Here is a 14,613-nt window from a genome sequence, read left to right on the forward strand (position 1 = left end):
TCTCTTTATCAGAATGTTCAAACTTTCCATTCAAACGATAGGGCACTTGGCGGGTATTTGAGGAAATGAAATCACTTTACTTTCTCATTCATGGTTAGGGAGTAATAGCTGACCAAAGTTACGCCCCCACCCCATACTTATAAAGCATTATAGACCAATTGTTCCGGTCTAAAATTCAATCTCTTTATCAGAATGTTCAAACTTTCCATTCAAACGATAGGGCACTTGGCGGGTATTTGAGGAAATGAAATCACTTTACTTTCTCATTCATGTTTAGGGAGTAATAGCTGACCAAAGTTACGCCCCCCACCCCATACTTATAAAGCATTATAGACCAATTGTTCCGGTCTAAAATTCAATCTCTTTATCAGAATGTTCAAACTTGACATTCAAACGATAGGGCACTTGGCGGGTATTTGAGGAAATGAAATCACTTTACTTTCTCATTCATGGTTAGGGAGTAATAGCTGACCAAAGTTACGCCCCCCACCCCATACTTATAAAGCATTATAGACCAATTGCTCCGGTCTAAAATTCAATCTCTTTATCAGAATGTTCAAACTTTACATTCAAACGATAGGGCACTTGGCGAGTATTTGAGGAAATGAAATCACTTTACTTTCTCATTCATGGTTAGGAAGTAATAGCTGACCAAAGTTACGCCCCCACCCCATACTTATAAAGCATTATAGACCAATTCAGTGCTCCGGTCTAAAATTCAATCTCTTTATCAGAATGTTCAGACTTTGCATTCAAACGATAGGGCACTTGGCGGGTATTTGAGGAAATGAAATCACTTTACTTTCTCATTCATGGTTAGGGAGTAATAGCTGACCAAAGTTACGCCCCCCACCCCATACTTATAAAGCATTATAGACCAATTCAGTGCTCCAGTCTAAAATTCAATCTCTTTATTAGAATGTTCAAACTTTACATTCAAACAATAGGGCACTTGGCGGGTATTTGAGGAAATGAAATCACTTTACTTTCTCATTCATGGTTAGGAAGTAATAGCTGACCAAAGTTACGCCCCCACCCCATACTTATAAAGCATTATAGACCAATTCAGTGCTCCGGTCTAAAATTCAATCTCTTTATCAGAATGTTCAAACTTTACATTCAAACGATAGGGCACTTGGCGGGTATTTGAGGAATTGAAATCACTTTACTTTCTCATTCATGGTTAGGGAGTAATAGCTGACCAAAATTACGCCCCCCCACCCCATACTTAGAACGCATTATAGACCAATTGCTCCGGTCTAAAATTCAATCTCTTTATCAGAATGTTCAGACTTTGCATTCAAACGATAGGGCACTTGGCGGGTATTTGAGGAAATGAAATCACTTTACTTTCTCATTCATGGTTAGGGAGTAATAGCTGACCAAAGTTACGCCCCCCACCCCATACTTATAAAGCATTATAGACCAATTCAGTGCTCCGGTCTAAAATTCAATCTCTTTATCAGAATGTTCAAACTTTCCATTCAAACGATAGGGCACTTGGCGGGTATTTGAGGAAATGAAATCACTTTACTTTCTCATTCATGGTTAGGGAGTAATAGCTGACCAAAGTTACGCCCCCCACCCCATACTTATAAAGCATTATAGACCAATTGCTCCGGTCTAAAATTCAATCTCTTTATCAGAATGTTCAAACTTTACATTCAAACAATAGGGCACTTGGTGGGTATTTGAGGAAATGAAATCACTTTACTTTCTCATTCATGGTTAGGGAGTAATAGCTGACCAAAGTTACGCCCCCACCCTATACTTATAAAGCATTATAGACCAATTCAGTGCTCCGGTCTAAAATTCAATCTCTTTATCAGAATGTTCAAACTTTACATTCAAACAATAGGGCACTTGGCGGGTATTTGAGGAAATGAAATCACTTTACTTTCTCATTCATGGTTAGGAAGTAATAGCTGACCAAAGTTACGCCCCCACCCCATACTTATAAAGCATTATAGACCAATTCAGTGCTCCGGTCTAAAATTCAATCTCTTTATCAGAATGTTCAAACTTTACATTCAAACGATAGGGCACTTGGCGGGTATTTGAGGAATTGAAATCACTTTACTTTCTCATTCATGGTTAGGGAGTAATAGCTGACCAAAGTTACGCCCCCACACCCCATACTTATAACGCATTATAGACCAATTGCTCCGGTCTAAAATTCAATCTCTTTATCAGAATGTTCAGACTTTGCATTCAAACGATAGGGCACTTGGCGGGTATTTGAGGAAATGAAATCACTTTACTTTCTCATTCATGGTTAGGGAGTAATAGCTGACCAAAGTTACGCCCCCACCCTATACTTATAAAGCATTATAGAGCAATTCAGTGCTCCGGTCTAAAATTCAATCTCTTTATCAGAATGTTCAAACTTTACATTCAAACGATAGGGCACTTGGCGGGTATTTGAGGAAATGAAATCACTTTACTTTCTCATTCATGGTTAGGGAGTAATAGCTGACCAAAGTTACGCCCCCCACCCCATACTTATAAAGCATTATAGACCAATTGCTCCGGTCTAAAATTCAATCTCTTTATCAGAATGTTCAAACTTTACATTCAAACAATAGGGCACTTGGCGGGTATTTGAGGAAATGAAATCACTTTACTTTCTCATTCATGGTTAGGGAGTAATAGCTGACCAAAGTTACGCCCCCACCCTATACTTATAAAGCATTATAGACCAATTCAGTGCTCCGGTCTAAAATTCAATCTCTTTATCAGAATGTTCAAACTTTACATTCAAACGATAGGGCACTTGGCGGGTATTTGAGGAAATGAAATCACTTTACTTTCTCATTCATGGTTAGGGAGTAATAGCTGACCAAAGTTACGCCCCCCACCCCATACTTATAAAGCATTATAGACCAATTCAGTGCCCCGGTCTAAAATTCAATCTCTTTATCAGAATGTTCAAACTTTACATTCAAACGATAGGGCACTTGGCGGGTATTTGAGGAATTGAAATCACTTTACTTTCTCATTCAGGGTTAGGAAGTAATAGCTGACCAAAGTTACGCCCCCACCCCATACTTATAAAGCATTATAGACCAATTCAGTGCTCCGGTCTAAAATTCAATCTCTTTATCAGAATGTTCAAACTTTACATTCAAACGATAGGGCACTTGGCGGGTATTTGAGGAAATGAAATCACTTTACTTTCTCATTCATGGTTAGGGAGTAATAGCTGACCAAAGTTACGCCCCCCACCCCATACTTATAAAGCATTATAGACCAATTCAGTGCTCCGGTCTAAAATTCAATCTCTTTATTAGAATGTTCAAACTTTACATTCAAACAATAGGGCACTTGGCGGGTATTTGAGGAAATGAAATCACTTTACTTTCTCATTCATGGTTAGGAAGTAATAGCTGACCAAAGTTACGCCCCCACCCCATACTTATAAAGCATTATAGACCAATTCAGTGCTCCGGTCTAAAATTCAATCTCTTTATCAGAATGTTCAAACTTTACATTCAAACGATAGGGCACTTGGCGGGTATTTGAGGAATTGAAATCACTTTACTTTCTCATTCATGGTTAGGGAGTAATAGCTGACCAAAGTTTCGCCCCCCCACCCCATACTTATAACGCATTATAGACCAATTGCTCCGGTCTAAAATTCAATCTCTTTATCAGAATGTTCAGACTTTGCATTCAAACGATAGGGCACTTGGCGGGTATTTGAGGAAATGAAATCACTTTACTTTCTCATTCATGGTTAGGGAGTAATAGCTGACCAAAGTTACGCCCCACCCCATACTTATAAAGCATTATAGACCAATTCAGTGCTCCGGTCTAAAATTCAATCTCTTTATCAGAATGTTCAAACTTTACATTCAAACGATAGGGCACTTGGCGGGTATTTGAGGAAATGAAATCACTTTACTTTCTCATTCATGGTTAGGGAGTAATAGCTGACCAAAGTTACGCCCCCCACCCCATACTTATAAAGCATTATAGACCAATTGCTCCGGTCTAAAATTCAATCTCTTTATCAGAATGTTCAAACTTTACATTCAAACAATAGGGCACTTGGTGGGTATTTGAGGAAATGAAATCACTTTACTTTCTCATTCATGGTTAGGGAGTAATAGCTGACCAAAGTTACGCCCCCACCCTATACTTATAAAGCATTATAGACCAATTCAGTGCTCCGGTCTAAAATTCAATCTCTTTATCAGAATGTTCAAACTTTACATTCAAACGATAGGGCACTTGGCGGGTATTTGAGGAAATGAAATCACTTTACTTTCTCATTCATGGTTAGGGAGTAATAGCTGACCAAAGTTACGCCCCCCACCCCATACTTATAAAGCATTATAGACCAATTGTTCCGGTCTAAAATTCAATCTCTTTATCAGAATGTTCAAACTTTACATTCAAACGATAGGGCACTTGGCGGGTATTTGAGGAAATGAAATCACTTTACTTCCTCATTCATGGTTAGGGAGTAATAGCTGACCAAAGTTACGCCCCCCACCCCATACTTATAAAGCATTATAGACCAATTCAGTGCTCCGGTCTAAAATTCAATCTCTTTATCAGAATGTTCAAACTTGACATTCAAACGATAGGGCACTTGGCGGGTATTTGAGGAATTGAAATCACTTTACTTTCTCATTCATGGTTAGGGAGTAATAGCTGACCAAAGTTACGCCCCCCACCCCATACTTATTAAGCATTATAGACCAATTCAGTGCCCCGGTCTAAAATTCAATCTCTTTATCAGAATGTTCAAACTTTACATTCAAACGATAGGGCACTTGGCGGGTATTTGAGGAAATGAAATCACTTTACTTTCTCATTCATGGTTAGGGAGTAATAGCTGACCAAAGTTACGCCCCCCACCCCATACTTATAAAGCATTATAGACCAATTGTTCCGGTCTAAAATTCAATCTCTTTATCAGAATGTTCAAACTTTACATTCAAACGATAGGGCACTTGGCGGGTATTTGAGGAAATGAAATCACTTTACTTCCTCATTCATGGTTAGGGAGTAATAGCTGACCAAAGTTACGCCCCCCACCCCATACTTATAAAGCATTATAGACCAATTCAGTGCTCCGGTCTAAAATTCAATCTCTTTATCAGAATGTTCAAACTTGACATTCAAACGATAGGGCACTTGGCGGGTATTTGAGGAATTGAAATCACTTTACTTTCTCATTCATGGTTAGGGAGTAATAGCTGACCAAAGTTACGCCCCCCACCCCATACTTATTAACCATTATAGACCAATTCAGTGCCCCGGTCTAAAATTCAATCTCTTTATCAGAATGTTCAAACTTTACATTCAAACGATAGGGCACTTGGCGGGTATTTGAGGAAATGAAATCACTTTACTTTCTCATTCATGGTTAGGAAGTAATAGCTGACCAAAGTTACGCCCCCACCCCATACTTATAAAGCATTATAGACCAATTCAGTGCTCCGGTCTAAAATTCAATCTCTTTATCAGAATGTTCAAACTTTACATTCAAACGATAGGGCACTTGGCGGGTATTTGAGGAAATGAAATCACTTTACTTTCTCATTCATGGTTAGGGAGTAATAGCTGACCAAAGTTACGCCCACCACCCCATACTTATAAAGCATTATAGACCAATTCAGTGCTCCGGTCTAAAATTCAATCTCTTTATTAGAATGTTCAAACTTTACATTCAAACAATAGGGCACTTGGCGGGTATTTGAGGAAATGAAATCACTTTACTTTCTCATTCATGGTTAGGAAGTAATAGCTGACCAAAGTTACGCCCCCACCCCATACTTATAAAGCATTATAGACCAATTCAGTGCTCCGGTCTAAAATTCAATCTCTTTATCAGAATGTTCAAACTTTACATTCAAACGATAGGGCACTTGGCGGGTATTTGAGGAATTGAAATCACTTTACTTTCTCATTCATGGTTAGGGAGTAATAGCTGACCAAAGTTACGCCCCCCCACCCCATAATTAGAACGCATTATAGACCAATTGCTCCGGTCTAAAATTCAATCTCTTTATCAGAATGTTCAGACTTTGCATTCAAACGATAGGGCACTTGGCGGGTATTTGAGGAAATGAAATCACTTTACTTTCTCATTCATGGTTAGGGAGTAATAGCTGACCAAAGTTACGCCCCCCACCCCATACTTATAAAGCATTATAGACCAATTCAGTGCTCCGGTCTAAAATTCAATCTCTTTATCAGAATGTTCAAACTTTACATTCAAACGATTGGGCACTTGGCGGGTATTTGAGGAAATGAAATCACTTTACTTTCTCATTCATGGTTAGGGAGTAATAGCTGACCAAAGTTACGCCCCCCACCCCATACTTATAAAGCATTATAGACCAATTGCTCCGGTCTAAAATTCAATCTCTTTATCAGAATGTTCAAACTTTACATTCAAACAATAGGGCACTTGGTGGGTATTTGAGGAAATGAAATCACTTTACTTTCTCATTCATGGTTAGGGAGTAATAGCTGACCAAAGTTACGCCCCCACCCTATACTTATAAAGCATTATAGACCAATTCAGTGCTCCGGTCTAAAATTCAATCTCTTTATCAGAATGTTCAAACTTTACATTCAAACGATAGGGCACTTGGCGGGTATTTGAGGAAATGAAATCACTTTACTTTCTCATTCATGGTTAGGGAGTAATAGCTGACCAAAGTTACGCCCCCCCACCCCATACTTATCAAGCATTATAGACCAATTGTTCCGGTCTAAAATTCAATCTCTTTATCAGAATGTTCAAACTTTACATTCAAACGATAGGGCACTTGGCGGGTATTTGAGGAAATGAAATCACTTTACTTCCTCATTCATGGTTAGGGAGTAATAGCTGACCAAAGTTACGCCCCCCACCCCATACTTATAAAGCATTATAGACCAATTCAGTGCTCCGGTCTAAAATTCAATCCCTTTATCAGAATGTTCAAACTTTACATTCAAACGATAGGGCACTGGGCGGGTATTTGAGGAAATGAAATCACTTTACTTCCTCATTCATGGTTAGGGAGTAATAGCTGACCAAAGTTACGCCCCCCATCCCATACTTATAAAGCATTATAGACCAATTAGCTATTCCTCATTAGCTATACAAATTAAGTCCCAATTAGCATAATTTGCACTTCATTGTTTATATCTCTATCTAAGCTACCTGCATACTAAATATCATGGAAATCCGTTGTTCCTTTGTTCAGTTATTCTCCTTAGAAGATTTTCACAAAAATGCCCCAGCAGTTCCAGAGGAAGCTGCTATGGGGCCCAAACCTACACCACTTCTTTATTACATCACAAGCCATCTGCCACCCAAAAATCAAGACCACAGCACGCCCAGGTCAAAAGATACAAAAATTGAAGTTCTGCTGCAGTACCAAGGTCACATACCAGGGGGTCCAAAATTGACCTTGAACTTCGGCTTCACAACACCTGCCCACATACCAAATATCATCGTAATCCATAAAGCGGTTCTTGAGTTATGCTGACTACAGTAGTGCGGAAACACAAACAGTCCGGAAACACAAACAGACAAACAAACAGACACACAGACACACACAAAACTACAATGTATATCTCCATTTTTCATATTTATTATCTCCATGCCGAAAATGGGTATATACATTGTACTTATTGGCCTGTCTGCCTGTGTGTCTATTTGTGTTTCCGATTTCTTTAATCAGCATAACTGAAGAATATCTGGATGGATTGTAATAATATCTGGCATGTAGGTAGGTGTTGGGATGACGTATGTCAAGGTCAATTTTGGACCGCCTTGTATGTAACCCTGGTACTGCAACAGAACTTCCGTTTTTTGTATCATTTGACCTGGGCGTGCCATGGTATTTTGGTGGCAGTTAACGTGTATAATGTAAGAGGGAAGTGTTGTAGGTTTGGGCCCCTTAGCAGCTTGCACTAGTACTGCAACTACGTTTTTGTCAAAATCGTCCAAGGAGAATACTAGGTAACTGAAGAAAGGAACGACGAATTTCCATGATATTTAGTATGCAGGCAGCTTAGCCAGAGATGTACATAATGAAGTATAAATTATGCAATTAGGGACTGAATTTGCAAAATTGATGAGGGAAATCTATATTTGCAGTGTTTTCTACTATAGGATTCAAGTACATGTAGCAATTATAGTTTATGTCGCCGAAGTTAAAACAACGTCGAGTACTTCCGCACTGTCCACAAAACTCCGGGGTACCATGTATACACAAGTAACGTTGGGTAACCTAAATTCGTGGGGTACTTAAAGTCGGGATTTTTCGAAAACGGGGTATTTAGGGATATGTGCTAGATGCAACATCAGTAATACCGCTAGAAATGCAAACCTGACAGACTTACGTATTCAGAACACTGTCTGAAAAGCTTCGATAAGCATGGATTATAAGGCGACGAGGTCAAAAACTCTCCGTCCCTTATTGGAACAGTCTGAGGACTTCGTGGGAGAAGTACACAACATGGTTGTCGGCTGGTTTATAAGAAAAATGTCACATCCGCTTCCTGCTAAACACAATTATTTACAAGACAACTTATTACAATCTCTTTTGCTAACCTACAACTGGATTCTAAGTGTGATTAATCATCAAAACTCCTCTCTGTTGCTACAACCTACGGCACGTGTATTTTCCCGCCGCCATATTGTTAACCAGAATCCTGTTGTCAAGCAGACGACAAAGGTTTGTGAGGAACACTTTTTTGTCTAAATGCTGCGTGTGATAGTGGACTGAGGAAGATATTTTCCTCAAAGTTTGCTCCTAACACAACAAGGAACACATGGACATAGTAGTATTACCATTGCTACGGCATCCAGCTAACTTGCCATGAATAATGTAACGTTACACGTTGCCCGATGATGACGATGGGCCGACTTTGAGTGAAGTTCTACCGACTCAACACACGGCTTGTTCCCGAACTGGCCTGATGTGTGCGGTACGGCCGTTTTTTCGTGTATTTTTTTTACTTGGACACGTCTATATCCATAGCACTCTCTTCAAGCCAAGGATAGAACGAATAGCTGCTGTATAAAATGTGATTAGCGGTAAGATATTCAAGACGAATCTTCTCTCCCGAATTAATGTGCCCCCCCTGTCCGACAGCACTGTCATTCTGCGTGCGGCGGACGGTAGTTTTAAGTTGAAATATTATGGTGTCAGCACGACTAGAGACAAAATCTACCATATATATGATTAGTGCAAAGATAGTACATGATACTGACAGAATAATAGAAAAAAGGATGTTTTATTGCTCTGCTAGATTGATTTCAGTCAACCATTATCGGAAAAATCCCGAATTTAGGTTACCCAACGTTATATACTAGCTTTGACTAAACTAAAACTATGCATATGGATGTCTCCATTCGAGTTCAGCTTCTTCCAGCAACAACGGATTTTGATATTACCTTTATCATAATGCAGCTTTAAAGAAACTTTGTCAAAATAACTTGCGTTGTAAACAGATTAATCATGAAGCCATTACATCCGCGGTGGCAGGTAGCGTATCCCCGGAATCTAACCGGCACACATGATATAGGAAAGCCCTGTGCTCTGGATACAAAACTTAGTTTCAGTACTAATCACAAAATGTAGCAAGAGTCCGTAAGTAACAGTTACGTGTCCACATATCTGAGATTCCTATCTACACAGTGCTACAAGAACATGAAATGCAATGGGTTATAAACTTTCCTTATTTATTATGCAAATTAGCGTCTGATTCGTATGATCTATCTTTTATTGTCGAAATCATTGCTCAAGCGACATACATTGTACCAAATATCATGACGATCCGTCGATACTATTTCAAAGTCTGAAACAAAATCGGTCCCGAACAGACACTCATCTGCTTGGAGAGATACTTAGTAAACTGAAGCTATGCACCATTCCACAACTCTATAGAATAGGGGTGATTCTGAAATATTGCATTTACTTCAATATAAAAACTGCTACGGTAAATTAAACACAACGGGCATTATCACGGGCATACTAGCAGACGATACGCATAATTACATACAAATACAACGAATAGAATGCTGACTTTTAGCTGCGAATACATTGAAACAACTGCCCACCATCTACTGCACAGTTAAGCCGGCGTCACAATTCATGCGAGCGTAGGTCGAATTTGTAGATCGCCCGACGCTCGCCGGATTTCAATTTTGCCCGAGCGTCGACCGTATTTTTTGCTGAAAACCTGCCCCGTCACAACATGAACGGGGCTCGGGCGACGTCCGTCTAACACTAATAATTATAAATCCCACATAAGACGGTAGCATCGCACGAAGTCAGAATCAACTGACCTGGTAACAAGCTCATATTTGGACCAACTTTACTTTCTGAGTTGTGGCAAATCTGTAGGGCCATGAGTGAAGTGGACGGGCACGCTGAAAATAATAACATAAACAGGAATTTTGTTATAGACCAATCCAAATACTAGCGCAGGAGCCACAAAGTTAACAGATCAGTCGTATAACCCCGATCCAGACATTTCCACCAAACGGAAATCGACCGAAGTACGGGCGAACGCCGTCCGAGCTTCGGCCGACCGTTAATTAGCGTGTCGACGCCTGGGCGTGCCTCGGCAGACAAATATAGATCTATAGTGGACTTTGTGGCTCAGTGGACTTTGAACTAGTCATTTTGTGGAGGAAAAGCTCAAAAAGTCAAGTCAAGCCTCAAAAGTCAAGCCCCAGTTCATTAATATATAAATTGAAACATCCAAACCAATACCAAAAACAGGAAATATTGTCTTCGGTCCTCCAGTGACCCGCGAACGTCGGCCGAGCTCCGAAAAATTAAATCGCCCGAAGCCCGCGGAATCGCCAGGATGTCGGTCGTACTTCGGCCGAAAATCCCCATTTGGACCTGGCCGACAAGTCGGCCGAGCTAAATTGTTGATTGGTGACGGGGGCTAAAGGAAAACAGCTGGTTCTTACTTAGGAACACACCAGACGTCTGCCTGAAGTTTTTTCTGCTGCATCATCACGCGTACGGGCATTTCTGCTGCATCATCACGGGCATATCTGCAGACGACGTGCCAAATTACACGCCGATACAATGAAGGGAACGGTGAATTTTAGCTGCGAGCATGTAAAACCAAGTAACTACAATACTCCTGCAGGAGGTAAACCTCCTTTCACAGAGTAGAAATACATTGTACTTATGCCTACATATCTCCATGCGCATGTATATGTATTGTTGGGTGAGAGGGGGGGTAGCACAGTGTATAGTAAGAGATTCAATAACTTTCGACAATTGCAGAACATCTTTATGACAAACAGAACATTAGTTGTTGGTACAGTGGAGTCCGACCGTCGTCCTGGTCATTTTACGTGCATCTAGAAAATAGACAAATCAGGCAAGGCAATTGCAGGACTTATGATGAACTTCGGATATGAGATAGACTCGTGTAAACCAGAATACAACTATTTGTCATCAACAAACATCCATTAAAACTAACCTTTCCACCGTCGCCATTTTTCATTGCCACTCTTGTTTCAGTTACCTTGTTTGTTTATTTGTATTGCATACCCGGTAAACCGCATGGCACACCAGGTTTGTACTGCAGAGTACAAGCTGCATATCCGGACAGATTTATATGATCCACACACACCGGGAAGGACCCCTACTCCTTTCGATAAGTATGTTGGGTTCTTTAACGTGCTTGAGGTGTGGATCTCCTCAAACACGGGACCTCCATTTAACGTCCTATCCGAGGGACGTCCCTAACCTAAGCTAGGTACTCATTTTCACCTGAGTAAAGTGGGGAAAGTCGTGTTAAGTGCCTTTCCCAAGGGCACAAATCAGGGAACCCCGGATTCGAACCCGGTATCTCTGGGTTCCGGGGCCAAACACCCTGCCACTACGCCACCGCGACGCCACCGTCATCTGGGATCACCCCAGCACATGATATTCGCTTCTCCGCATATCTGTTGTATATTCGTAGATACTTGTATGAAAGGCAATGCAGTTTGGTCAACCCTGTCTATAAGGACCACTCGAGAGACTTGAAGAACACGTTCACAGCACACAGGTGGCCAACATGGACAGGATTCTCAATGCTTAATTGGGTTAATGGGAAAAATCGTATAACGAACCACAAAAAGATGACCATGGTCATTGTGCAGAAGTGGTCACTAGTAAGGTTTGAGTGTATTCATTGCGGAATGGTACATTCTGCAATAACTTCAAAAGTTATTAATAATAACTATCGTTGCGCTTATTAAAGGAAAGCTACACAAAAAATTTAAAATCTTTCTATGCTATGCTTAATATATTCCAAACTCAAATTCTTACTTCAAGTTGTTTCACATAAGTCCGTCATAGTTCTGGGATTTTCCACAGTTTGCAACTTATGCCGTGCTGACGCCTTCTCGCCTGATAATTGAATTATATGACGTCAGTGTTTCAAATTTTTTGTGCAGCTTTCCTTTAAGTTATGACAGGATGTTAGAATGTATCTCTGTTGTTCCAGGTTGAGGGAATCAACGTCCGCGAGGAGTGGATCGAGTACAGGGGTGACGGCTCCAGAGCTGGTGTGATCCCAGATGATGATGGCGATTTCAACAGCCATAAGCTCTACTACTGCCTCTTCAGCGTAGCCGGATCCAGCATTCCAACTACACCGTTCGTCCCACCAGCCGGGCCAGACAAAGCTGGTCTTAGTTTAGGAGTAATAGTAGCAATTGCTTCAAGTGCCGTCAGCGTCTTTGTTGCATTTGTATCATGTTTGCTGTGTCTGATATGTCAAGATAGTATCTGCTGCTGTTGCAGTCACGGGGGATATCAACATATAAGGTAAAGCGCTGCCTTTTCTTCTGTCATAGATCAATAAGAGCTACGACACTACTCCAAGTTATCTCGAAAACGCAAGATATGAATTTATATCACCCCTTCAAGAAGTCGGAAAAAATCATTAACGCTACGCACAGGCCCGCAATAAACGCAAAAACAAAAATAATTTTAGCTGATTTAACGGTCACTTGTCAACCGCTAAAATTTCATCATCACTAATATTTGAGACAGTAATGTTTGTTCAAGCCGTTAAAATCAAGTGCCGTGACCTACTCCATTTTCCCCAAACCGCTATATTTTCTTGCCGCTATATTAAAGTGATTTACAGAGTGGTTTGCGGAGACCTGTTCTACCGCCAGACGAAACTTAAATGATCTGGGCAAATTGCTCTCTAAAAATCCCCGTGACCCGATTTATTAGGAACCACTACTTTAAAAACAAAAAGATACGAGATTAGTCCGAAAAACCAACCAACAACTTTATCTTCCAACAACCCTACAGCATCTTTTAATCTTGTCAAACAGTTTAAACGACTCCATCATGAAAAGAGAAGCAATCGACACTTTATATGCACTTCCAATGGAAGTGACATTAAGTCCAAAATTCCGGAAACTGCATTCCCCTGCATTTTGAGAACCAAATGACATCTCAAAACTATGTACCCGATGTAGTCAGATGTTTATAACGTTCATGCTATATTGAAAAAGTTTCTCAGAAGTTTTGTTGACATTCTTGAAAAATATATTAGATGCAGCTCGGGTCCATTGATAGTAAGCAGACATAAGCAATCATTTAATTTAATATGTTCATTTTTCACTCACTTGTACATTGATACAACAATAAGAATGTCTTCATCACCCTTTGTGAATGCACCATGTTTCATCACATGTAAACATTTAAATCTCCTCGACTAGATGAATGGGAAGTAAGGCCACACCAATTTTATTTGTTGCTTCTCATAATAGCCTGTCCTGTTTTTCCCATTTTGGAAAAACAAATTGGATCACTATTCCCATTCACAAATTTTAACTCAAATTTTACTATCTGTTCAGTTGTAAACCTCAATAGCCACCAAAATAGATTATAAAGGCCTGCACATACCTAAAAAGTGTGGTCACATTTTATTACAAGTTATAATTTTTCATTCATTAAAACTATTTCTCGATATCCATATATCACTTATGAAAAGGTAAACTGAAATTATAGTACTAGATCAAAGAAAGGGGTTCATTGCATGAGTCATACAAAGCTAAAACTTGAATAATCCTCTTATTCTTTATGTTATGTAAACCCTTATCTTCACCCCAGACTATTTGCGAAAAAAATTATTTCTATTTTTTTCTCCCTGTCGCTCCAATTTTGTTCTGAAAAAATCGGAGAATCAACAAATAAAATTGGTGTGGCCTTTGTACCATTAAATGCCATGACGTAAGAGCCTTTTTACCATCATGCAAACTCCATTGTTCATGTGACACCCTCCTATGAGTGATGACACTGCTAGTAGGTTACAGGATTTATCTTGTCATCCTAAGCCACATCCATCAAGTCTTTAACATGCTATCTTATCAGTCATCCATTCTTTCTACCACCCATTTCGTCATCCCTAAAACTGATTTAATAATTCACAAATTATGAATGCACTAAACAGACTTGTGCTCATCGATCAGCCATTTATAAGAGTTCTTTTTTTTCTCAAGAAAGAAAAAAAATCTTCTGCTAGATAGCTAGATAGTTTGACAAGATATTCTACTCGACAGGAAGTTTAGTCACAAACAACAGAGTGATTTTAGTTGTAATGTTTTAATCGGATGTC

General features: G+C 39.8%; 1 protein-coding gene across 1 annotated transcript in view; it reads left to right on the plus strand.

The window, feature by feature from the left end:
* LOC136422685 (uncharacterized) overlaps positions 1-13,786 on the plus strand; it is a 149,387-nt gene extending 135,601 nt beyond the window's left edge. The window contains exon 4 of the mRNA XM_066410518.1: positions 12,481-13,786. Coding sequence (XP_066266615.1) covers positions 12,481-12,807 — 327 coding nt within the window. The 3' untranslated portion in view covers positions 12,808-13,786. The remainder of the gene's footprint in view (positions 1-12,480) is intronic.
* Positions 13,787-14,613: the final 827 nt, after the last annotated feature.

This window comes from Branchiostoma lanceolatum, chromosome 17, assembly GCF_035083965.1.
Source record: "Branchiostoma lanceolatum isolate klBraLanc5 chromosome 17, klBraLanc5.hap2, whole genome shotgun sequence".
NCBI lineage: Eukaryota > Metazoa > Chordata > Leptocardii > Amphioxiformes > Branchiostomatidae > Branchiostoma > Branchiostoma lanceolatum.